Source organism: Lagopus muta, chromosome 7, assembly GCF_023343835.1.
Source record: "Lagopus muta isolate bLagMut1 chromosome 7, bLagMut1 primary, whole genome shotgun sequence".
NCBI lineage: Eukaryota > Metazoa > Chordata > Aves > Galliformes > Phasianidae > Lagopus > Lagopus muta.
Window position 1 is genome coordinate 16,613,759 of NC_064439.1, and position 27,968 is coordinate 16,641,726.

At 41.4% G+C, this 27,968-nt stretch overlaps 1 protein-coding gene across 1 annotated transcript in view; it reads right to left on the reverse strand.

The window, feature by feature from the left end:
* Positions 1 to 27,968, reverse strand: part of GPR158 (G protein-coupled receptor 158) — a 182,786-nt gene that overhangs the window by 106,875 nt on the left and 47,943 nt on the right. Inside the window, exon 3 of the mRNA XM_048950958.1 lies at positions 9 to 111. Within this exon, the coding sequence (XP_048806915.1) occupies positions 9 to 111 (103 nt within the window). The remainder of the gene's footprint in view (positions 1 to 8; positions 112 to 27,968) is intronic.

A 27,968-nucleotide genomic window follows, 5' to 3' on the forward strand; every position in this document is an offset into this window, starting at 1 on the left:
GCACTTACTCTGAAAGCTGTTCACTGAAAAGATGTTGGGGTGATAGAATCCCTCCTTGCAAATACATTTGTAGGCTCCAAGCACAAATCCAAGACCTTTAATCGGCAAGCACTGTGAGAAAAGAAAAAAGAAAAGTAATGCAAATGATCATACAGTGATATACTCAGATGTACATTCAAGCATAAGAAAAACATTACAAGATACAGTGAGCAGACTTCAAAGAGATGCTCCTACCAGTCTTACAGTATTTTCTCCGTGACTTTTCCCATGGCTATATGTCAACTGCACTTTTTTTCCTTGCACTTAACTACTAGCAAACAGCAGTTTTAAAACGTTTCCCATGACAGTTCAAATAAGTGCCTAATCTAAGTTCCGTCCATGTGAAGCAGGACATGGTCACCAGGCTACATCCATGGTACAGTTGAGCACAGGCCTATAATTAAGTCCCAGTCCCAAATTCCACCTCAAACATATACTGAACCAGTCTCTGGAAAGCAGGGTACACATGCATCCCAAGCAGTGCCTGCAGAGCACAGTTCTGAGCACACTAAGATGCAACTGTCCTGGTCTCCAAACCCTCTCCAGCAGAGCAGAGGGGGTTCAGAGCGCTGGGGCCACCTCACACAGGATGAAAGAGTGTGGATGTCTGTGGCCCACCTATTGATCTTCTGCAGGCAGCAAGATATGCTGGGATCAGGGCAGACCCCCTGACTGGCAACCATAAATTGGTGGAGATTTACGAAGTCGTAACAAAGACAGCAACGGGTTAAACAAAATGCCCCTGGCCCAAACCTGATCAAGGTCAATGACAGCAAACAGGTGAGAGTGGGAGCCACACACTTCTGAGCTCTCTTGCCCCTTTTCAAGGAAATAACATATGAAACAAGTTTTACTTTAACTCAGATTCATTTTTGCTAATTCCAACATGAAGACCAACACAGCAAACTTATGACAGTAACAGAACATCTACTGTCAGATCATTTCCACACAAGAAATAGGCTGTGACCCGCACAGAGGAAAGGGTTTGGCAGTAACGAAAGCAGAAATGCTGGTAAAATGATTTCTCCCCAGTAATGCATATATCATTTACCAGATCAAAGTAAGCTATCATGCTAGATACCCATCCCATCAGTACAGGTACCAACACACAGGTACCAATTTGCTGCTGTGAACAGGAAGTACACAATCATATTTCCTCAAGGAAAAACTGAACGATCTAAGTAAAGTACCTTCTGCCCTCTCAATTCTGCCTGCAGTTTCACTTTTTTGCATCTGACTGTGACTTCAGGGTATGTTTAAATCTCTGCCTGCCTGCGGCTGGGAGGAAGGAGCTGAAGGCAGGGCTGAGTAAAAGAAGATCTGAGTTTCAAAAATCAAAGGCAAACTAAGAGAGTACTTAAAGAAAAGTCAAATATTTATCTTGAATTTCGGCTTTGTGATATAATCCTGCCCAACAATGCGAAAGCCACCTGGCTTTTCTTACCCTCAAGTGGGCAGAGCCATCTCTTTCCAGATGCACAGTGCTGAGCACAGCACATCAGTGGAGACCGGTGGGTGCTACTGGGAAACAAGTCAGCAGGAAACCAGCATGCACAAACACCAAAAATTCATTCAGCCTTTGTAAACATGAAAGCAGGAAAAAAAAGCAAAGAGAAGGCCCAAATCATTTTTCTTCTCACTTCATCTACTGCAGAAAAGAGACTGTTGACAAGGGAGGGCTGGAGAAATCAAAATGCATAAATCCAATGACAACAAAGCCGCTTTTCGCCAAGCACAAAAGCAGCAGCTAAAGAAGGAAAAAGAATGCGCGAATTCTGTCATCTCTAGCACCTTTCAGACATTGAGCTTCAGGAAATGTATTTTGAGGGGGAAATTCTGTTCTTGCTTTCTGGTTTCTTCCTTTATAACATGGAGGTACACGTTGCTGCAGATAATGCATTTTCTTTCTGAAGCCAACAAAGAAAAGAGCAAGCTTCAGCACAGCACCCCGAGGACCACAGCCACAATACATTCTCACTGCACAAAATCTTCACATAAAAATGTGTCACAAACTCATGAATCTGCTCTGTATTAAAATGAACGCTTTTTACTGATGATCCTTTTACATACATCCAATATTCATACCAACAGCAGTTCATAACTTTTATGTTTTATTGTTCCTAACCAGTACAGAACTTGAAAATGAACCAAATATTTCAAAAGCTGCTATCTTTTTTGATGTAAGATATTATCCTTGTTTCCAGTTCTTGGCAGCTGTAGAGTATAACTTAAGAACTATTGGTCAAAATCTACTTCTTGCAGTCCAAATAATCCCATGAAAGGCATAAAAGACATCAGAAAATCAGTCTGTGGAAAGGAAAGGATGAAAGAAAGCAAGCCTGGATCCCTCCAGAAAGCAGTAACAGTTTCACACTGTACTCAGAGACTACTAACACTGAATGAAAATAGAAGCATTTACATTTTATTTGTTGTGTTTTGTTTTGCTGTTGTTGTGTTGATTTTTATTTTTTTTTTTTAAAGAAATTGCAGCAGCAAGGCAGGGAAGAATATGGAATATCATGTGACCAAAAAGGGGAACAGTCTTTTTGACAGCGATTTACAAGTTATTAAATATTATGGAGATCTTAGTCCTCCTCAGGTTCTGCAGGGTATTAGGGGAAGAAAAAAATAAAACACTAAAAATGCACCCAGCGTTGGCTGCCTTAACTTTGAATATTTCAAATTTTTCAAAGCACAAAAGCAGCTTTCAAAATCTGTATTTCTGCATGCATACATGATAACGATGACTGCCTCACCTAAAGTCAACTGCTTGTTCAAAGAGTGGAGTAAGAGTAAAGTAAAGACACAACAGAAGAAGTGTAACAGAAACATTACAAATCAAACCACATTTCCTTGCAGTGGCATACAGCAGCACAGGTGCAATTTCTGGAAGATCCTGTGTCAGTAAGGGTTGATTTGTGCCCGCTGAGAGTGCAGGGGCTCCTTTCTTACTGCTTACTGCAATGTCAGGCACACACACTCACATGGGGAAAGAAACATGAGAAGATAGAGTAAAATTCCATTCACTGAAGTCAGTAACGGTTTTATCACTGAAAAGGATTTAACTACTATATTTGCTCACCTCATTTACCCACCATGAGCAAGATTTCATTTTGAAATGTTTTTGCAGATGTCCACAGCATCCTTGGCCTTGTGTACACACTGGGAGCCAGCAGCTTGCCTCTGGGCAAATAATACCTCTATTCAATCTAAATAATTGCCTCTGGGCAAAAGCTTCTTCTCTTCAAATGCATTTTATTTCAAAAGGAAATGATAGAGCTGGTCAATCCATATCCTGCACTTTAGGGTTACCTGGTAGGCTCTCATAACTTTTATCCTCTCTCCCAAGTGCATCATTGCACTTGGATCTTTTTTTCCAATAAAATTCAAATTTGAGAATGAGTTTCCCAGCAATTACGTACTTACTATAATGATGGTGGATTGCTTAAACCCTGAGTCAGACAAAGCAATAGCTGATCTGATTCAGCTTGCAGCAAAGGCAGGCATCAGAAGAATATTTGTCACAGGTGAGTAACTGATGTACAGGTAAGTTTGAAGCTTTGCTAAAAACTCCATGCTGCTTCTTAACACCATTTCTCATAAATCTGATTTTGTTTAGCTATAGCACCACAGTAAGTAGTGATAGCAAGGAGTCACAGCTCATTCACACTAGTAATTAGAAACATGTGATCATGAAAGATATTATTAATCTTAGCTGTAAGCCAAAACATTCTTGAAACAGAAAAGCTATTAGCAACATGTATTTTATTGGGATACTCTGGCTACTAATGATAAATCACAAGCAGAAATATTAATGTCAAATCAGGCACAGTGCTAGCAGGAATCACAGAATCATTAAGGTTGGAAAGACCACTAAGATCATCTAGTCCAACCGCCAACCCAAGCCAGTGACCGCTCAGAGCAACATCTACTCTTACTGGAAGCCACACGCTGAATGCTCCAGCTTGCAGAGTTTCTAATTCCCTCTTTCTGCAGTGGGTAGCAGCACAGTCACCCGGCTGTGTGCCTGAGGAACTTCAAGGAACTTGCTTAGAAGAGAGGAAAGCCAAGTGTCACAGTGTTTGGGTGCAGGTTTCTTGGTGTGAGAGCTCTGCATTAGAAAACTCATCTTCAGCTATTGTCATATGTATGGAAAACCCAACCTCAGCTTACAAATGAAGCTTTCACAGTTCAGATCATGAAAGCACAATAATTATACCAGACAGCCTGGGCACTCAAAGGTTCAGTAGCAATAACGGTGTGTAAGTCAGATTTTTTGTTAGAGCTGAAAAATACCATACAGGCAGGCTACAATCAGGCTACTTTTAAAGAAAGAAAGAAATCCGTGTATAAAACAGATTGGAATTGTTACCATTAACCTGAATACCACTTTATAACATACTAAACTTTGCTTCTGATGAATGTGCAAACTCCACTGCGATTACAGGGGAACATGTTAACAGCCACCCAAGGGACCTATTATTGTAAAGCCATTAAATTATGTGGTCTGACTAGTTTGAAGGCATTCTGTGAGGGCCAGCTTTCACTTACATTGATGACAAATTAAGACATTTTTACTTTTAGCGTGGGTTAAACAGCACTAAGAATAAAGTCTTATTCACTTACTCACGGTCTTATCTGCATTAGAAAGAATTATCTTAACACTGAATCTTTTCTCCTACTGTGAGGACAATTTTGTATTTTACACATAAGCAATACTGGAAATGCCAAACCTTATCTGCAGACCTTCCAGAAGCTGTCAAGGAATACACCAAAATACACACAGGTCCTTTACCTTAGAACTTCTGGTTCTATCAGCAACTTCTGCATTCCTCTGTGACTTGGCAACAAATGTTTCAGAAGTTAGCCTTGGAGATGAGCCATGCAGTCATAAAGAAGAAAGAGAAAGCTTGCGAATAATGCGAAACTGAGAGGCATTTCCAAAATCCTTCGGTGGAGAAAAAGCTGCACTTCTTTCTGATCCCTGTGAAGGGTGGAGTTACAAGGACCAGAGAACTCTGTCTCACCAAGTCACATTCCATTAAGTGATCAACAAATCAGCAGGATTTTGCAATGTCTAAAAAAAATTCCAAACAGCTTCTATATTATTTATTGATGTTAACCATTTTTAATCGAATTTTCACAGTTGTTCTACCTCTGCCCATAAATGCCATTCTATTTCCACTACAATAATACAAATGACTCCATTATGAAATCCGTTTGGTACATTTAAAACCTTATTAAAAACTATTTCTTCACAATTTTAAAAACAGCCATTTGAGTGTTCTTCTAAATACTGATAGGAAACACTAGAATAGTCAGTCTGGGTCAGTAACTCAGTGAGAGAATTGTGCAACGTAAGCAAAGAAAACTCATTCAGAATAGAAAAGAGTAATAGAGGCGCACAGGCATTGCACACAGCTCCTCTGACAGACGGGCATGGCTAAACATCTTGTAGACTGAACAGTTTTTTAGAAAGAGTTAAAATACTGCCAGTGTGGACAGCCTGCTGGCCCAGCTATTTGGAAAGGAAAAGCATTTGTCATAGTTCATCCAAAAGCTAACAAAAGCTACTATAATCAATTGGTAATTTAGATGTTTAATTAAGTTAACACAGATAACATTACTAATCCACACTTTCCAGCCAGCTGCTACATCTATCATTTCTATTGCAGTACCAGCAACTATTACAGCAGTGACTTCTTAACAATAAACATTATTTTTAGGCTGATTCCACACACTGACAAGATGTATGTGGACACACTGGCAAGTAATGTAATGCTTTGTGTGAGTTTTCCCATCTTGTGAAAACTTTTTACCTACCAATTCCAGGCAGTGCACTACTTGGTTCACACAAGCTTCAGAAGAGAAACATACTGGTAGAGAAGAGATAACCTGTCACTGTCTATTAAATGAGTCTGTTTACTTGGTGGTCACTGGTAAAACAAAACACCCAGATAGATTCTGTCCATCAGCAGCAGGCATTTTAAAAGCAAATTTCTTTCATGCAAGAAGACAGCTAAGCCATGCACCAGTCAGAGTAACTGATCAAAACTCAAAATCTTTTTATTAATTTTCATTTATCCTGGATTGCAGCCTCTGTAATTTGACGATGTATCAACTCATCTAAAAAGTTCATCTGGCTTACAGGAGGATAGCATTGGAATTCGAATTCTTCTGCCTGCTCAGCAATAGCTCCCCATATTACAGCCAAGTGCTAAATCCTCAAGGTTGGAATGTCCCTCAGAACTGAAGTTCAGGGCAGTTTAAACTACAACCTTTGGTAACCACAGGTTCTTTTGGACGGCTTTCAATCCCATCACCAGGCTTCCTTCACAGTTTCATACAGGATTCTGTGACAAAGCCATTACTCCTCTTGCCCAGCAATGCAGAGAGCAGTCTGTCAGACTGCTGCTCAAGCACCATCATCAGGGTGATCTGACAGTCGGAAGCAGCATTTTATTAGTGCTGTCAGAAGAAATTTCCTTCAAACTCTCAGCACTTTGACCTTCAAAGCTGAGTGCAGTATACTCAGCTGCTGTAGAGCACAAGTCCTACAGAGATGGTGCTTGTCCTGCTAGCACAAGGAAAACACAGCTCTCAGCATTTGCCAGCTTTACCTGGCTCGGGCAGCCTTTTCTTTAGCATCAGGCAGGGACAAAGGTTTTAAACATGTCTAGGTAAGACATATAGTCATACTTTTGGGTAATAAATAGAAGCAAAAGTCCATAACAAAAATGAATATGAAACAGCAATGTATTTAATAAAAGCATACCAGTCCCATTGCTTAATGCTCCTCTTCCAGGACACAAGAGACAGATCATCCATAAAGATACACCAAGAAATCCTGCTTTTTGCTCTGAATCCTTGCTTTCTGTTCACAGTATTTATGTCCTAATTTTGAGCAGTGCAATAACTCATTTTCCAATAAGTCATTTCTAGTTGAAGGCAAACCTGTGTGTTGATGATCTCACTCCCTATACGCAGCCATTCTATTTTACACACTTTCAAAGTCCCTCCTCTGTTGCTGTGATTCCCTTACCTCAAATTCAGATTCTTACCTTTAATCCAAAACTAATGCAGCCCTGATGACTCATCTCACTCCTCCATTGTCTTCTGTAGTTAAAAGGTTTGGCTGTAGAAGTAAATTCCTTGGAAGGCTCTCTCTAAAAGACTGCTTTTGATATTTAATGATATTTCTCTCTCTGCCCATCACTTTTTTTCCCCTAAGGTTTGCACTTAATCAACAAGGCTATTTCTATACCCAGGTGATTAAAAGCCATTTTTCCTTCATTCCACCAGACTGCTATTTCCTACCCAAGATGAACTCCTCCTTTATACAAAGATATTGATACCGTAGTTAAACATCACAATAGCCAGCCATGAAGATGTTCTCTGAAGCTCACAGTATAACAACTACTATGATACAGTTGGACAAGAGGCATTCTTACTTTAACAGACTAGAGAATAAAGTATCAAATAAATAACATTATTTGAAAAGCATACGAGTGCAAATTTGGAAGCCAATTTTCTCAGAATCATTAAAAATATCTGAAAATTCAGCAAGTTTATCTGCAGTGTAATTATTCCTTCTCAAGAACTTGGTAGTATATAGTGGCAGAAAGGTAACATAAATCGAAGTAGCCTCTAGGCAGAAGAGGTATGTATCTCTCACGTATTCTACTTAATGAAGTTGCCTGAAAACTCGTGAATAACAAGCTGGTGAATAACAAGCAACATGGTGTATGCACTGGAGAAGACGCAAACTGGAATTTCCTCTCTATTATTCAGCATCTGCCAGAAGTTGCTTCACAAAGCACGATGGACTGGATCTCTTCTGACATCATTAAAATTAGAAAGAAAATTGCTTTCTGTTATTAATTATAGATGTGCATGTCTTCTTCCCAGAGCCCTCAGAAATGGTGAAACAGCATCTGGTAGCAGTTCACTGTAGATGTGTAAACCTCAGCAGGCAATAAGATTCTTTGGAAGAGTTTGCCTCAGACTCAACAAAATGTCAAGTTCACTTTTCATCTGACAAAGCAAATGTATTTTATTGGAAGCCACTACAGAAACAGCTCCAAAGACCTGCCAGCCTTAATGTCACACACACACACACACACCAAAAGCCCACTCTCACTCTGCATTACCTCACTTTTTAACTCTTGCTCTGAAATCACTTGAAGAGTCAGCAGCACTAGTCAGTTATCACTGAGAGAAGTTAAGTTGGGACAAATGAAGGCAGCATCAGGTTCAGTCCCAAATTCGTAGGTTCTAGTTGGTAACATATTTCAAAGTTGACAATGGAAAAAGAAAACTATCAGATTAAGAGTGAAAATGTTTGGTTAATAATTTTGGTAGCCTGAAGTTAATGGAATCAGATTTAGTTTCATATTTTGAAATAAACAACGTTCGTGTGTTTTCCTGGGCTAACAGTTCTAGAAGAATGATGGACTATAACGCACATGACTGCTAAGTTTTATGTCATCACAGTTCCCTCTTGGTCCTCCCTATCCTTGTTCTGCTGCACAACAAAAAAGCATCGCCAGGAAGTAGGACTGGTGACTCAGCTCCACAGGAAGATCTCTCATAGCAGCCCCTGCAACAAGGACTCTCCATTCACCTTCCTCCCATTGACAGCACTCAAGAAGCATGAGGCAGATATCCAGCAGTCCAACTTTATCTCTGCAGTTCACACACATCAACCAGTATTTTTTCTAATATCCTAACAGCATAAACTGGACACAGATTGGGTCTTCCAAATTTCTGTTACTTCTACAATTCTATCTCAAACACTGACTTCATTAAAACAAACAGAAAGTTCCTCCTGAAGGTAAACCATATTGAATTGTTTCTGTTTCTAAGTTTTCTTGAGTCTGAGGCAAATTCATTCACATACCGTCATCACTTCATAGTTTTCAGGAAGTTTCTGGGTTCTATATCCAAAAGTTTCGTGGTTTTTAAAATAGTTATAATATTATGTTATTACATTCATTATTACAGAATTACAAAGCTACAGAAATGGACCATGGCAGAAGCTTAGGATGAAACACTACTCCCTCTCTCATCAACCTTCCAGCATGAGAACTCTGTGGAGTCTGTAAGCCTCCAGGTAAAGTCTGAAAGCACCTGATCTGGTTTGAAATGCTCAGTTCATAGGCATCTGAATGGCCACTCCAGGATAAATGCTTCGATGTACTCATAACTCCTTACCATTTTCTCACCAAGAAAATATTTCCTTTGCTTATCTACTGCTTATCTACAGATTTCCTTTTCACTTGTCTTGCAAATGATATTTTTTTTCTTATCTATGGCTTTTCTGAAGTGGGGGGAGGGGGGAAGGAGCTTTCTGTCTTGATCCCACTTGCAGATCCTCAAAGCATCTGAAGATTACATATTTTATACAGCTTTGTACTATAAGAAATGTCTTGGTGAACAAGTGTAAATACCAAGATATTTAGTCAGTATCTTACCCAAAGGAAAACAGGATAAATGAAAAAAGGAAGGGTCCTTGCTCTAACACATCTTGCTGACTATAAAGTATATACTATTAAAGTATCACTGCGACCACCAAGAAGGTTATGCTATAACTCCTTGCTCTCCTTATTATCTCATTTGAGACTGGGATGGTGACTGTAATTGCTCTGACCTGTAAAAATTTCCTGTTGGTGTTGGCAGTGATGCTGGTACTGGCAGAGCAAATTAAAGACACCGAAGTTAATTATATTCAAACACAAGTAAATTTGGGAAATGTATCTGGATGCGCTCAGCATTTGGCTAATTTTCAAACCAGAATCTACTGTAAATGCATAACTTCATTTCCCTAGTGAACCTTTACAGGCTTTTGTTACAACAATTTACTATTTTGTGACAGAAAAGTTCCCTGGGCAGGAACCGAATGTGAAGAAGCAAGCAGGCAATTAAATATCTCCATTTAAAGAATGTAGCTTTCCACGAACAGCTAAGTCAGCTCAAGTGTCCATTCATTCACCTTCAGCTTTCATATGTGAGAAAGAAGGGTAACGCTCATTTGTATACTGCACTGACGATGCATTTTCCCAGCTGTAAGACAGATGATTTAACACAGAAACACTGCTTTCACCTGCTCTCTTTAGCACCATACAAAATTTGACCCTAGTATTCACAGAAATGTTAGTAGCCTGAAAACATAGCGGTACGCTGCAGGCTCCTCGGCCAGATCTGAACCTCATAAATATCTCCTATTCAGATTCCTAAATAAATGCACAGAGTGAAAAAAGAGTTGTCTCTTCTTGTACTAATCTCTTAATAAGGAAAAAAAAAAAGTAAATACTACTGTTAATTCAGAATAATAAATGAATCACATAAGATTAATATTAAAAAAAAATCCAATGCTTAATCACCAAAGAAACATGTTTGTACCTACACTAACAATAGAGATGTAACCATGAAAGTGGATATTTGTTGAGATCACCATCAGCCATAGCTAATACACTTCTTTGCTTGAACACGAAGTTCATCATGCTTTACAGAAGTTATCAGATCTGCTGATGATACTAATAATGCTCTCAAAAATGCTTTTTTGTTTGTTTTATAAAATTCTGTAACATCTTTATGCTGCGATGTGCGATAGCAGTCACTTTGCAACATATCACATCATCACAGAATCACATCTTGATGTTTCTATCTGTATATTTTGATTTAGTATCTCTAGGTTACAAACTGTCAATTTTAAAATGTTTTTCCAGAAAGTAACTGTTGACTTGCTCTGTTCATGTTTTAATGGATCACTTCCAGTTGCTATCCACATTAAGATTCAGATTAAAAGATGGCTTGGGAATGAGAGAATTGTAGCTGTAAGAGTGCAGTAAAAAACTACATGAAGCAAAATCCACCAAAATGTAGATACAGTGCAATACAGCAATGAAATCCGGGGGAGAGAAGGTGAGAAGGAGACTATAGCCAGAAGAGAGCTGACAGAAGGAACATGCTGGGGCTGCAGCCCAGGTTGGTCCCTGGTCTTTCTCACCAAGTTGGTATGTTCCCTCAAAATAACCCAGGTCACTTGAATTAATATTTTTATGAAAACCTCTTGCCATCAAAAGTGTATATAAACTCTACTTATTTTAGTTTCTCTCATCAAATTAACAAGAGAGGTGGATTTCAGTATATTCCAAGGGCCCTGCCCAATACCTTTCTTCCTTGTAATTCCCCAACCTTGTAATCTCCAAATCTGCCAGATTTTTGCCAGATAAAGCCATTTCTCCTCACAAACAATTGTGCTGCTGAACCTTTAACATCAGCTGAAGAAACACATTTGAAAGGCAAACCAGCTTTTAGTGGCACAATGTCAAAAGCAGCTGAAAATACACAGTGGTTCATCAAAAAGGACAATTCTTCAGGAAATGATTAGTGGTTATTTTCAGAATCACAATAACACGCTCTGAGCTGCACAGAACAAAAGATATCTGTGGTCACTGTCACATGAAACTGATTTAACAGGTACTTGAAAGATAAAACGAGAAGGATCCAATTCTATTCTCATTTGCCTCCTTAAATAAACACAGTCCCAGTGAACCCAGTGCTTCCAGTCATCTCCTTGATATTACTGGTATATGGTGCTACAATCAAATTCACTTTGCTTCAATCTGCTTCTATGCTTTAATTTAAACTCATCTTCTCAAATATAAATTAATTTTCTGAGACTACTAAAAAGTTATGAAACCTAAAAAGCATAGATCCACATAGTCTCAAGGGCCACCTATGACACAGAATAAGTAGGGTTGTATTGACACTACTCTGATACAGCCTTTGCTCTTATCATCAATTAGCAAATAACACTTAGCCACGATTCCCCAGGTCCACATCTAATTCAAGCTTTATCAGTGAACAATTTGCTATGTTTAACCCCCAATTTCTCTGGTTTTTTTTTGAATCACAGTTTCTGCAAGCCTCTCTCCTTGCATTTTAGAGTGAACTTGTCTCAAGATGCCAATCAGTTGTCAGAAACTGCTGGATTTCAGTGTCAGAGGGTGAAAAAAGCCCTGAGCTATTCCTTAAGTCAGTAAGTAGTCTATGGGGTCTCCGAGGGAAGACAGGAGTTGTATGATGGTGTGGACTTGAATTACTTTTGCTAAAGACACTGATCATATTTGGTGCCAGAGAGACTATGCACACAGCCTGAACTTCACTGGTAGGACTCACAAAGACAGGATCTTTTCAAGAAAACTGAACAAGTTTGCAATACGTATTGGTAGCATTATTAACCAATTTGTAGCAGTATTAATCAACATAGCTATTATATTGGGGAAGGAAAAAAAACAACAACAACCCTATTTCAAAAAAGCAATTTCATGTCAGAACTTCTGACAGCACGTAGTTCTTTTTGTTAAAAAAAAGCTTTTGGTAAATAAGTCTGCCAACTTTTACACAGCAGGAACCCACATCTATGCTATGAGAATGCCACTATCTCAACAATCATCTAAATCTCCTTATATGCTTGATCCTATCCATTATCGTGTAAGCCTAGGGCACTTTTTAATCCCCTTACCTTTCTCACTAACTGCTTGGTGGATTGTAGATGTCATCTCTCTGAGAGCACAGCCTGGGTTTGCCCTTTCCATCTCCTGCTTGCAGACTGCAGCATCACTCACTGTGCTTCCAGCTCCAAGCTTCTTCCTCAACCTACCCACACCGATGAGAGCCCTGGAACAATCCCTGCTGGGATTCCCTGGGAGGTTTCTGTCTGAGCGACTTGAAAAGGTGCCAATTAAAGCTCTCTCTTCTCTGCCCTGCTTCACATATTCCTTTGTTCCAGTTTTCTTCCTGGTCTAAAGACATATTTCTAAATTTATAGCAGAACTGGAGGAAAGTCACTAAATGTTTCCATCCTGGCACAGTGTTCATGATGTACATGTTGGTAACTTGATCCGTCAGCAGCTCCTTAGCAAGTAAAATCATTAGGACATTATCCCTATTACAGCGTAGGAAGATTTCAATCAGGATGTTTATTGTGAAATTCTGCCCTTCAAAGTAACTTTGTAGGAATTCTATTAAATCTATTTTCCAAATAGATTTACCTCTTTCATAGAGGTAAGAGTCACTTCCACATTAAGACATTCCCATCAGATTTATTTTCTCATCATTTTCTCACATAAAAATATGCATCACAGCTGCTTAAGTCCTACATCTACAACTGAAACAACTTCTTCGCCCATGAGATTCTGCTGGTCTTTATAGCGATCTCTGAATGTGTACCACTGATATTCCTTATAGTTGTGCTGAAATAAGAAACTATCAAAATGAGCAAGGCCATCAAAATAGAGCCCTCAAATAAAGTGCACATAAAAGCTGTTATCCTGTTTGTGGTGACCTCAAGCATTCCTCAGCTTTTTGAAGGATTTTATACAAATAATTAAGCCCTCAAAGCCAACACATTTACAAATCGTTTAGACATAATCAACCTGTCACTTACATATGGCTCAACAAACATGTCACTGGGGAAACCCTACAATGTAATTAATGTTATGTTGAAAGACAACTGAAGAAAAACATTGCAAGCATTTTCATTCAAACCCAAAAGGAATCATCTAGTATGTCAACATTTACTTGGCCAGGAAGATTGATTTTCCCCATTATTATTCTTAACTGTACACACATACCTTTCAAATTTAATTTTACTAAGGATTTTAATAGTGTTTTGGCAGGAAGGCTTTCTATTTTGCAGAACAGGCAAAAGTTTTATCATCAAGAACATCCAAGATTAAACCACATTATCTAATTGCACAGCTACAAGATTTGGTGGTCAGAGAGAAGAGAAAAGAAAGCAAACTCACTGTAATTTTTATGAACCTTCAATGTAGGTCAAATTTAAAACAGAAACAGTAAGTGCCAGTTCCACTCCGTTCATCATGTTTTCTTAAATATACTGTCCAGCCTTTTGAAGGAATCATGGCCTCTGAAAGCCTTATTTTACCATCAGCACTGACAAAATTCATACAGTGAAAAAATTTGCAGTCACGTTCACCAGTTACTGTATATTTCCTCTGCACTGACCACAAAAATATAGCCAAAGATACCTGTCAGCACATCATTTAAAGCACACACCAGTGTTCTGCAAGCAGACCAGCAGACTGGGGCTCCTGGACACAGTGAAGTCTCACCCGCACATCTGAACCCTGCACAGAGTGCTATTAGAGTCTGATTAAATATTAATGGAATGTAGTTGTACAGCATCTGACTGGGGAAAGGCCATTAGCAAATCACAATTTTTCTGCCAAAAAACACCTAGCACAGCACAATGCTGCTTTCTGCCCTATTTAATATGGATTTTAAACAGGTTAGTAAGCAGTCTGAAAGCTTCAGCTCGTCCTAGTGGCAGGGCTCAGTGCCCTCTCTGCTTTTAAACAGACAAAAACCCAGTTACACCACCTGGGAGACATGAGCACTATCCATTTAAAGAGAAGTGAGACACAAGCATTCAGTTTTAACCAGCAGGTCCATTTGAGGACCTTCCCCACAGCCTCACGGTGCCTCACGCATTCTCTTGGCAGGCCACGGCTTGTGCCATGATGCCGTGCACCTGAGGCCTCATGCTATGCTGATCTCAAAACCTGCCTCTCCACTCTGAGAGGAACGTTTCTATCCCCACTGACTAGATTCTCACTAGAGTTCCGTCTGTACTTTAAGCACACACCACAGAACATTTATTTGGTCATTTTTGCAAACAACACCCTTCACATGTCCCCAGAGCAAAGTTGTCCTAATGCAGTTGCACAGCCTTTTCTCGTTATGCCATGTGTTGGATACATTGCCAACATCTGAACTCCACCACCAAGAGCAGAGGTCTAGGGCCTCAGAGGTAAAATGGAGATCACTTGGATTTTGCTAGCTTACAGAGATCATACAAGGTTGAAGGAAAGCTCTAGCACTTTCATGGATGGGCTGAGCAAGTCCTTTGTAACTATTATTTGCAAAATAAGAACTGTTCAGGTGGTATTTCAAGTACTTAAACACCTGAATCCACTCTACTGAAAGACCCTGGTGAGGAGAGGGAGAGTTTAAATTCCAGTTTAGAAAGCTTAAATTCCATATTTTACAACAACAACTTGCAGAACGTCTCCCACTTGACACAAAAACACAGGAGTCCCTACACCTGAGCATCACAGCTTCTCTTCCTTCCCTCGCATAGAAGAAAGTGAACCTGTGATGAACCTTCCCACAAAAAAGGGGCAGCCCTGGGCTTGCACCCTGCATCACCAGAAGATGCTCCAGCACTCAATGCTGTGCCAGGAGAGCACAGTCTCTCTCAGTCTCTGACAAAACAGTGTAACAGCACACCAGCAGAGATGCTGATGTCTAAGCATCTCTTTTAGCTCAGCTCTCCGAACATGCCTTGGAAAAAGCTACACCCTCTAACTACCAGGCTCCTGACCCATCCACATTTCCATGACTCACAGCGATAATTCACTTAAACGATTCATTATCTGACAATAGTGGGGTCACTGTCACAGACAGTCAGGTGTAAAATTTACTTCTTGTCTTCTCACACTCAAACTCTCAACTTTTTTTCCACAGATCTCTCCTGCTGAAGGTGCCCTCTATGTTTTCACATTTCATTAGAGTGCTCACGTTTTAAATGTGTTTTAAACTCATAGGAGCACTGGATGCCAAACAAGAGATCCTTGCCCAAGGAATGTACAACTCAAAGAGGCAAGGGTGAGCTGCTGCCCCATGCACACAGATGGCTCATATACAGCTGTCTGTATATGAGAAGCCTATGTAATCAAAAAGGATAGCAACCCAGGAACAGCTTTACATCAGCTGAAGAAGCTGGGCATCCTCCCCCAGGATGCTCCAGCTCCCTACAATCCTGTGCAACATCCACCAGTTTTTGCAGACACTTCCTCTCTAATGACTTATATTACCCTGCTTCCAGTACTTTCATGCTTACAGAATGCTGGTAGCCTCCAAGGTGATTAGAAATGAGGCATGCAAACCGGTAGAGCACCATTACATCAACAGCTCCCCAGGGCTCTGAGAAGTGTTTCTCCCACCTGGTACCTGGGAGAAGCAGCACTGCAAACAGTACTGTGTGCCAAAGTACGAAATTAGACTTAGTGAAATTATGCTCCCAAGTTCTACCACTTCACTCATGCTATGTCTGCAGTTTCATTGCATGTGAAATTTCTCCAACTTCATTGATTTCTTCATCAAATTTTTGAGTAATTGAACAAGCAGAGTCAGAAATTTTTGCTTTAGTTGATGCTTCCGTGATAAATAAGTCATGCTTAATGCTGAGAGAGAAGGAAGAAAACAGATTTCCTCTTCCTAAGCTTTATCAGTGTAGGATTAGCCTATTAAGAAATGAAAGCCAAGGAGCATTGCACTACACAGACTGGATTCAAGCACTCTCTAGCAGCAGCCGTCCTGTGAGGGTATAATCTTTATGCACAGATATACTTGATCCTAGCTTACACTTGTAATTATTTGTCATTGCTCATCTCCATAAAAATGAAAGGATTTACATTTTTAAATAACTATTTTGGAATAATAGGCAAGATTTTGATGAGTTTTCAAAAGTATCTTCCAAAATTTATTTAAAAGGCAATTTTAAATGTTCAGGCTGCACTGTCTCAATTGATAGAGCAGAGAAGCTAACAAACCAATATTAATCCCCTTTATTTTACTAATACATTTATACGTTCTGCATATTTCTATATATAGTTACACAGCTTTCAAATTGATAAATGAAGAGGTGCAAGCACTATTGTAACATTACATCTAGGACTCCCATGCCATCTCTCAGGGGTCACAAGGAAGACTACAATACATATTTTCTTCTGTACTATTGAGCTCTTCTGTGTTTTTTCAACTTTCTTCTGCAGTATTTGAGAACAAAATTGATCAAAAGAAGCTCAACAATTAATTCTCACTGCAGTGACTGCAATAAACTTGAGTATGATAGATCTAAAATGGGCTAGTGCTTCAATGCTCAATCTTCTGGCTTTCCACAGTCAGTAGTAATAAATCCTAACTCATTCTTTGAAATCAGAACCAGGCTGCTGATGCAGACAACTCCAGTTTCACCTGGGAGGTAATGAGGTGAAGTCATTGCACAGGAGAGAAGAAAAACCCAGTGAGCTGACACTGCACTATTTAACTCAATGGCTCCCTAGAGAGAAGCATTGACAGCAGGGGTGCAGCTGACAAGTGAAACACTGCTTTGTGTAACACTCCACTATCCATTTGTGCTCCATCAGAATGGCAAATAGCTAAAAGGCCACAGAGGAATACAACTACATCAAAGCAACCTGCACAGGTATACTCTTGGTGGTCAGCAGACAAGAATTCAGCAGGTTTGTGGGTAGGCACAAGGGCTTGTCCCTTGAATTTCACTGGAAATCAGTCTTCTCAATACTGTCTGTCCAGGCTGTGTGGTGTTTTATAATACCGGCAAAACAAAGTCACAGAATCACAGAATCACAGAATCACCCGGGTTGGAAGGGACCCCAAGGATCATGTAGTTCCAACCCCCCTGCCTAGCAGGGCCACCAACATACATATTCAGATCAGGTTGCCCAGGACCCCGTCCAACCTGGCCTTAAACACGTCCAAGGACGGGGCATCCACAACCTCCCTGGGCAGCCCGTTCCAGGGCCTAACCACTCTCCTAGTAAAGAACTTCCCCCTAACATCCAACCTAAATCTTCCCTCCTTCAACTTAAAACCATTTCCCCTAGTCCTGCTGTCGTCAGCCCTTTTGAAGAGTTTACTCCCCTCCTGGGTGTAGGTTCCCTTCAGGTATTGATAGGCTGCAATGAGGTCACCCCGCAGCCTTCTCTTCTCCAGGCTGAACAAGCCCAACTCCCTCAGCCTGTCCTCATAGGGGAGGTGCTCCAGCCCCCTGATCATCTTAGTCGCCCTCCTCTGGACCCTTTCCAAAATCTCAATGTCTTTCTTGTACTGAGGGCTCCACACCTGGACACAGTACTCCAGATGGGGCCTCACAAGAGCCGAGTAGAGAGGGACAATCACCTCCCTGTCCCTGCTGGCCACCCCTCTCCTGATGGAGCCCAGGATCCCATTTGCCTTTTGAGCTGCCAGAGCGCACTGCTGGCTCATATTCAGTCTCTCGTCCATCAGGACCCCCAGGTCCTTCTCTGCCGAGCTGCTCTCAAGGACCACTCCTCCCAGCCTGTACAGGTGCCTGGGGTTCTTCCGGCCCAAATGCAAAACCTTGCACTTTGCCGTGTTGAACCTCATCAGGTTCACCCGAGCCCAGCCCTCCAGCCTGTCGAGGTCCCTCTGAATGGCATCCCTTCCTTCCACCGTATCAACCGCACCACTCAGCTTGGTGTCGTCAGCAAACTTGCTGAGGGTGCACTCAATTCCCTCATCGATGTCATTAATAAAGATGTTAAAGAGCACCGGTCCCAAGACAGACCCTTGGGGGACACCACTTGTTACCGGCCTCCACCTGGACATAGAGCCATTGACCACCACCCTCTGTCTGCGGCCTTTCAACCAATTGCTTATCCATCGGGTCGTCCACCCATCAAATCCACTTCCCTCCAGTTTGGAGATGAGGATGTGGTGGGGGACCATGTCAAAGGCCTTGCTCAGGTCCAGGTAAATGACATCAGTCGCCTTCCCTTCGTCCACCAATGCCGTCACTCCATCATAGAAGGCCACAAGATTAGTTAGGCATGACCTTCCTTTGGTGAAGCCGTGCTGGCTGTCTCGGATCACATGCTCATTCTTTATGTGACCGAGCATGTTGTCCAGGAGGATCTGTTCCATGATCTTCCCAGGCACGGAGGTGAGACTCACCGGCCTGTAGTTCCCCGGGTCCTCCCTGCTCCCCTTCTTGTATATGGGAGTGACGTGACCCTTCCTCCAGTCGTCCGGGACCTCACCTGACAGCCACGACTTCTCAAATATGATGGAGAGCGGCTCGGCAACCACCTCGGCCAGCTCCTTCAGGACCCTGGGATGCACGCCATCCGGCCCCATAGACTTGTATTCATTCAGTCTAAGGAGGCACTCTCGGACTTGCTCTGCCCTTACAGTGGGGAGGGATTTATCTCCTCGGTCCCCACCTAGAGGTTTGGGGATGCAGGGTTCAGGGACGTGAAAAAGACTAGAATCCTGGCCACCAGTGAAGACCGAGGTGAAGAACTCATTCAGCACCTCGGCTTTCTCTTCATCTGTTGAAGCCAGTTCTCCTTTTAAATTTACCAAAGTAGGTACGCCCGTTTTGGCCTGTCTCTTCTGGGCAATGTACCTGTAGAAGGTTTTCTTATTGTTTTTCACGTCCCTTGCCAAGTTCAGTTCTGCCTGCGCCTTGGCTTCCCTGATCCCACGTCTGCAAGTCCGGACGGCATTCCTGTACTCTTCCCAGGTGACACAGCCTTGTTTCCAGAGCTTGTACACCCCTTTCTTCGCCCTCAGTTCTCTCAGCAGGTCCTTGCTGAGCCATGCCGGTTTCCTACCTCGCCTGCCCACTTTCTTATTCAGAGGAATGGAGACCTCTTGTGCTTCCAGGAGGGCCTCTTTGAAGAGCCGCCAGCTCTCCTCAACATCCATGTCTTTGAGGGCAGCGCGCCAGGGGATCTTGGCCAGCAATCCATTGAGTAGCTTGAAGTCTGCTCTTCTGAAGTTCAGTGTCCTGGTCCTGCTCTTTGCCAGGCCCACATCGCTTGAGATCACAAACTCAACCAGGGCGTGGTCGCTGGAGCCCAGGCAGCCTCCAACCTTGACGCCTTTGATGATCTCCTCAGCGTTGGTGAGCAGCAGGTCCAGCAACGCTTCACCTCTGGTCGGTCTGTCCAATACCTGAACCAGAAAGCTATCATCAATGGATTCCAAGAGCCTTCTGGAGCTCTTGCAGCTCGCCGTGTGGTTTTCCCAGCAGAAGCAAAAGTCCTTGTTTTTAATCCTAGACTACTTAAAGGGTGGCTGATAACAGCATTCAGCATTTATAAATCTCTTCTTACTACTCTGGAGTGCCTTTTTCACTATCTAAATATAAACTTAAGAAATCTGTAGACAGTGCAATGAAGGAAGTCTGGGTTTTGGGGGGTAATTTTTGCAGATATATCCTGTATTTCATTAAATGATTTTGTATGGTTGGGAACATTTAAAACATCCAACCTCGTGTAAAACAGATGAAGTCATTCCACAGTCTTTCACCCCATGGAAAGCTTTCTCTTGTCTCTGCTCCTCTCTTTTCACAAAATGTGCTGAAATATATTTATGACCTCTATCCCACTGTCATAGTGTCCAATTAGCTCAAAAGTTCCTGCATGAGAGATGACCTGACAGTCACACAACAGAGTCACAAATACTTCTCCGTAAGAAACCAGACTAAAATTACAATAGAAATATATCCAACAGTAACTGCATTTCCCTCATTCTAGTTTTTGTGCTTGTTACCAACAATCTGCAAGACTGTCACTCTTAAACCTTCATTGCTAGTCTTCAGAACATTTCCAGCAGACACACTGCATCAAAGCACTGGGGTCTCGCAGGGTGCTCACAAATTTGCCACTGATTGTAAGTAGAAACCATAAAAAAAATCATTCTTTGCCTTAGAATGGTTTATCTCTACCATAGCTTCCACCTACCTACAGGCACTGACACAGCTGCCAATAGGTTAATCTAGTTACAGCTGTACAAAAGAATGGCTTTTGCTTCCAGCACCAATATCTGAGCCAAGTAGAACAGACCTGTGCTGGGATATTAGCATGCTAATGGCCACTGCAAACCTTCAACAGCGGAGGGAAGAAAGTCGGCTCCTCCTGACTGCCAGTGTCCTTTGAGAGGAGGGAGAATTGCCCATCTGGCTTGATGCAAGGAAGTCACCAGCACAGGAGCAATTGATCCATCATCTGCCACATTTGTAAGCTTGATAGCAAGCTGCACACCTGAATCTGCATCACTCCAGTTAGTGAATCACTGGAAAATTCCTCCCAGCTGGGGGTTGCTGGACTGCATTGAGACAGACATCATTAATCAGACTGTCCCCAATCTTAATCACACTATGGATACTAATAAGAGGATGGAATACAGAGAACTACTTACAAAAAATAATGCACTTCTTAATCTAGTTTAAATTCTAAGTGCATTAGGTTTAAAAGCAAACATATAGCAAGGAACCTATACTGTTTCCCCACATATCAGGAACATGTCTTCACCGTCTTCTCTTGGCTGTCCCATAAGCATTGGAACAATAGCTGGAGGAGAGTTCTTCACGATATGGGAGAAAGTCTAGGATGCAAGAAACACTTATTTTTTTACTCTTAGTACATCTCAGGAGTTTATTAGATTTATTATCAGATGTGTTCTCTAAAAAGGAGCTTCACTGTGAAAACAGAAATAGCAAGAAAATGCAGGAATTGAACTGTCAATTGACTACGCATATATGCTTAGACCTCTGTTTGAATTTAAGATTTGCTTTTTGTGCTCTGGGAAATTCTAATAACACTCTAATACAATTTTTAATGAACAGATATGTATTTACACTTTCAGTTAAATTAAGGAAGAGTTTTTTGTCTTGGAATTACATGATTTTTCATTTCATTTCTCAGAGGATGTGAACTGAATGCAAGCAGCACTGATTTTCTTTCCAAGTGACCTTATTTAGAAGGCTTTCAGTCTTACATTCCTTCTTCATTTACAATTGTTCACTTGAAAAACTCACTTATCTAGAAAATAATAAAGTGTTTGTATTAGAATCATTGTATTGCTTTCATATACAAGACAGCATGCTTTCTTCAGCTACTAAGCTGTCATTCCTTATATGTATTATCTTTAGTTATAAGAATTGTTTTAAACCACGGTCTGTGCATTTTGGTATCTTTTCATCATAGTTTTCACTTAATACTCTGGAATGATTAAGAGTTTCGATGAATCTCCTCTCATCCAAATTCCTTAGTACAGGTTTTTTTTTGTTTGTTTGTTTGTTTTTACTTTTATGGCTTGATTTTGTCCAATATATAATCAGCCAAACAGTTCACTAACAGAAATAATAGTGAAAACAATGAAAATCGAATTAAGAAATGAGAATATATAAAAACTAGACATTCATTACACAAATAAGCATATTATCTGTTCCATGCACCATAAGGAAACCAAGGTTCAGCTCCTGCAATTCAAACAGTTTGTGGCAGCAATAACAAGGATATCACTCCTTGAAAATTCTCAGAGCCTGCTCTTCTGCCAGTTTAACAGACCATGCAGCCAAAGCTCACCCACAGACAGAATGGACCAAATTCTACCAACTGCATGATTAGGCTGTCAAGAACGGCATTAGGTAGATAAACCATTTTGTATTTGTTGGCAAGGACCTTGGATAAAAAGGGATCAGTGTTTCCAACTCCAGTAGCAGTAATAAATAACAAAAGGGGTTTCTGTTAAGTTTTCCCGGTAGAAATACACAATTTGTCAGTGAAGCCAGGTGACTGCTTCCCTGTAAGTAACCGATCCCACAGTGAGGAAACCTGACTTTCTCTTCAGAAAACAGACAAATAACCTTGATTCATATTAATTCTGGGAAATGGCCTACAGAGAGATTCACGTCTGTCCACTGCTATTGACATGAACAAAATGGAATAGAATTAGGAGTTGCACTTAGAATACTATTAGGAGAAGACTATGGAAGGACAAGTTATCAGTGGTCTCTACATCCCCACTTCTTGAGGAAGAGAGATCTTGTCATATTTTGAATCTTTGCTCACACTTCACTTGGAGAAGAGCCTGTCCAAATACAATATATTCTTATTAGGCCATATTTCAAAAACAAACCACAACAACAACACAGTGTAAAGACTAAGCAGACACTTACTCCAAGTTCAGATCATCTCTGCTGCAGTTTCAGACTAATGGGAAGGAACAACAATATGGAGTGTGGTTTCATCCCAGGCATTACCATGCAGTGGCTGCTAAGGCCTGCCTGCCTGCTCCCAACCACATACAATACTACATATATACTTGCCTGTAAATTGATACAACTGATTGTTCCATTTCACAAATCGCATCCAGCTTTATGCTTGCACCATTTCCAACAAAAACAGTGACCTTCTTTTCATTTATGCCTGAACTCGGCACAAGACTTTCAGGGATGACTGATCCAACATTTGAAAGCCAGCAGCTGTGAGTCAGAGCCTGCTTGAAGCCACAAGACAAGATCCTTGAACACCCACGTGAGCCTCTCCCCTGACCCCTTGTCTCCAGCACATTGACCCTCTGAAGCTTCATGAATTCCCCTTTCCCTCAAAAAAATTATTTTTGTATTTTTTTATTCCCTTCATTTTAGCTCCTCTATCCATGGCAACATGGATATGTCAAGCACTGAATGAGAATTCAAATCTAAGCATGTAGAAACTGCATTCAAAAAACATAGGCCTAAACCTTTCCATCCCCCAGCATCTCATCAACATAAACCTCCAGATCTTCCAGTTCTCCCCAGCCTTGTCTAAGTGGGGGTCATTTACATGTTCAACATTCAACCGTAACCATTTGTTGTCATATCTTGCAGAAATTTCCATTTACTGCTCCTCTACATTAGACAAGTAACACAACTTTCTGCAGAACTGACAAGCAGAAGAAATGGAGATGACCTAAAGAGAAGTGCTGTGGGGCTACAGCTGCACAGGAGGTATGACGGCAGAAACGGAGACTCTCAGCTTAGCTATGCTGTGCTAAAGACTTTCAGAGAAAGATTTCAAAGCTGTTGTAACTTTCATCGGGGATGAGGACAAACTGTCCCAGCCAGTTTTCTATGCATATTACCTGCAAGTATCATGACTACCTCCACTAAGCTTTCACAAACATTTACAGGAATGAATCTCTGGAACAAAGGATGTGCCAAACTACCCCTGTTCGGAGCATGAGGTAACAGAGGGCTGAAGATCAGCAGCAAACTTACCACCCACATCAGCATGCCTTGCTCAAGAGAGCTCATGTTCTCACATAGCTGCACATAACCAAGTTTATCAAAACAATGAAATTTTCATGTGTCTGTCACAAATGGTATTGAAAAACAAAGCAATCTGGATATTTTTTTTTTCTCATTTACTCTTTCCTTCTCCTCAGGGGCTGTCATATCTGTAGTTGCACCACTGCTTTCACAGAAACTTCAGCACTTCCTTTTTCTGCTATCACTACCTAGATACAGATTGCTGTCAGAAGAAAAAAAATACAAATAAGATGAATGGCCCTGCCTAATAACTTTGCTTCACACTCCCTACACTAAATCTTTGACTGTGAGGTTTTCACCATCTCAAGCACAAATTTCAATCCTTCACCAAAGCAGTATAGCCATTTCTCAGAATAAGAAAAATGTCATGTCTGTTGAAAAAAATTGCTGCTTTTCTTTAAAAGTCCCTAGTTTTTCAACCTTCACCCCTGAAATTCATTTATGTGAGACTTCTACAGCATTGCTTTATCTGATACCAGAAGTACGGAGAGGCGCTCAGGTAGGCTCAGCAAACACTGATAGAAACAGGAGACCCAGCCTATCACTGTAGGCTGTACAGCTGTTGCCCCACCTCCCCATTCAAGGCCCTGGCTGGGTCTCAGGCGGGACACAGGCTGCTTCCTGACAGCCCACTGCCTGGATAACCCTCGTTTCACTTGCTGCAGCAGCTGAGCAGTGCACTGAAAATGAGGTAGAGCTTTACAGGGCACACAAGAGGATTTTGTGATTCAGATAACTGTGTTATCTGTTTCCATCCCTGCACAGACTGCAAAGGGATGTGCAGTCAATCTGGTAGATGTGACCCCACAAAGCCCTTTCTCCAAATCAACATGAGCTCACCCTGCCTGTGAGACAATCCGAGATCATGTACTGTGTTAGCACAAAGCCCAAATTAATACATCCTGCATAGCAAAGCTGGCACTCCCACAGCACATAGGTGCCTGAAGTCGATGCAGTGCAGTATTTACTAAAGAGAAGCAAGATGCGTGTTTTTTTCTACAGTTCCAGAGGCCAGAGCAAGCTTTACTGCACACCCACCGAGAACCGAAACATCCTGCATGCTTCATCTACATCCTGTGTGGAGGTCACCTCTGTCCCTGCCTGCTGCCCTTGCTGATGGACAATAACCACTGCACTACTTTCTATGTGTCTGTATTGCAATAAAAATACCCCCTGTATATCTGCATGGCCTAGCAAAAAACAAGGTGTGTTGCCCACGTAAGTTTCACTAGCATGTCTACTGTCTGTCTTATTTTTAAACAGGCAACAACTGCATTTCATTTTAGCATACATTTCCCTTCGTTCTCATTCAAGGGAAAAGCTACTGTCACAGAGGTTGACAGAAACAGAATAAAGGAGGCTATTTCTTAGGAATCCTGTGAAATTCACAGCATTCAGAGTTAACAAAAATAGGAACCAGCCGATGAACATTTCATATAATTTAGCCCAAGAAATCAGAAGTGAGTGCTGGGGGTTTGTATGCTCTGAATGACTCCAACAACCTTAGAATAAAGCTCTGTATAGAGTTTGATGATCAGATGACACAGATCGAGGTGACAAGAAGCAAGTGTTCTCAAACACCCGAGCTGTCATTTTTCTTCCCATTCATGTGATCTGCGACCCTTGGCTGCAGTGATCATACACTTCAGCTTCTCTTTTATCCAAAGACATCCTTGAGAAGGTCACAATGGGTGATGTGCTATTGCTTAGATATAGCCTCCTTCTCCTTTTGCATGGCGATTCTCTGAAATACTCATAAAATATGCATGTCTCAAGCTTCTTTGTGGCACTGACTATTGTGCCAGTTAAATGAAGGAAAGTAGTGCAACAGCAATTTTAAAGGGCCACTGTCAGCTGGTTTGAGGCCTTAAGAACTGACTCAAGTTCAGCATGACTCTGGAGGGGTGGGATATTACCCAACCCCAATAACCACAGAAATACATGCTGCAACAATTACTTTAAACTTCAAATCAGAATAATTTTAACTCCTTCAAATTATCTTTCATAGCTATCAAGCTCCTTTCCAGACGAGAGTGCGCTAAAGAATTAAAGCAGCTGAGCTGTTCTGCCCTGCTCAACTCTGTAACTCCGTAACATCAAAATTATGTATTTTTGTTAAATTACTCTAAAAGTTCCACTATTTTTGCAAAAACATCACTAAACGTCTTTGTCCACGTCACCATGGCTGTCTTCTTAAAGACAAGCTCTAATGCAGTATAACACCACAGGGTTCAAGCACGTGGTTAATTATGAAAACTTTCTAGTTTCAGTGACAAAGCTTTCAGAGAAGGCAACCCCAGCATTCAGCCTCACAGGATCCAGGGCCTCAGCCCTCTCAGGAACACATCCAAAAATGGCACATTGACTTCAGCCTTAGCACTTCTTCCATTACTACAATTGATAACCCATCTACACATCCCAGGCAGAAAATACAGAATTTGAGTCATACGATGCTAAATGCTCTAAACTTATTCACAACCTCCCTGAGCAAGAGCTAACAAGGCATCTGCACTCTTCTAACTGCTTTGAACTGCAGAAGGCACATACCCTGGACCATACTGTCCCCATGCACAGTGTGCAGGCATCACGTAAATCCCAAGGAAGAGAATTATCCATAAGGCACTCAACTCTACACATGTGAACAGAAATGAAGGGTGGGAGGAGGTGGGGAGCAGTCCTCAGCCAAGTAGCTGAGGCACCATCAGAATGGAAGATTCACTGTACAAGACTAAGAACCTAATGTGATTACAGCCCTGTACACAATACAGTAACAGTGCTGAGAGCAGTTGGAGAAAAGCAAGCCTCCTCCCTCATCAGTGTCCTCCCTGACCAGGTGAGTACTGGATAATGCTTACTCCAAACCTTTTCTCCTGTCCCCTCCATCTCCAATCACTTATTATGCAGTGGCATTAACTAGAATAGAAATTAGTGTCTCAGCTAAGAACAGCACTATCCTGGTGGCATGTTATCCCTCTGTTTCAGCAGATTTATATTTACTCAGAAAAAGAAATACTGGAAAACAGGGTCCCCTTCATCCTGCGCAAGAGCTTTAATTACTAAGTCATTAAAAAGTAAGATTACCTGCAGCAGCACTTCCTCCAGCTGTGTTTTAAATTGAAAGAGTGAGGGATGATGAGTTCAACAGGAAAACAAAAAAAAAGGCCCACATGTTTTTCTGTAAAGGCAGGACTCAGCAGTGTGTAAAGAAACCTCTCTTACACCTTAGGAGACTTGTCACATGTCCTGCAATGGGCCAGCAGCAGAGAGGAGATTTGAATCAAATCAATCTCCTAACCCAGCGCCCTTTCTGCTGCATCTTCCTAGCTTCAGCACTCAGTGCTGGAGCTCAGCCATTTGCAATGCTCCAGCTTTTGCTTAGTGCTGAGGCCCTTCTGGAGTTGTCTTTTTGGATAACAATCCAAGAACATACACACATACCATTCCTTCCCTGCCAGTTTGATTTCTCCATGCCCTCTGAAGAAAAGGACAAAGTAAAAGCAAAATGGGGGAAGATTCTGAGCCCACCCACCTGGGCCTCCAGGGCACCATTCCACAGTGCCTGTCTACAGTCAATTGATAAAAGCAAAACCGTTTTTGCTGTTGTCGCTTTCCTCCTTTTTTAGAAGGAAAAAGACAGCTCACTAAAATATGAGCATCTAATCTTGCAATTCACATACCATGCAATCACTATCCAGTTTCTCAGGCTTTTGTTACAGCTGCTAACATCCTCCCTACACTCCTGGAGGGGCAAAAAGGCTTCTTATTTTCAGACATCAGCTCATCAGCCTTTCAAAGACTTCTGACACAGCTAACTGGCAAAGAGTTTCTCCTGGATTGTTGTCCAAGGAACTTGGCAGCCACATGAATGGCATCTGCTAATGCCAGCTGAATAATCTATAATTTATCACAATCATCTTCCACCTTCCCCTGTCCCTCAAAAGGAGACACTCAAACTAACCCTCACTTGCTT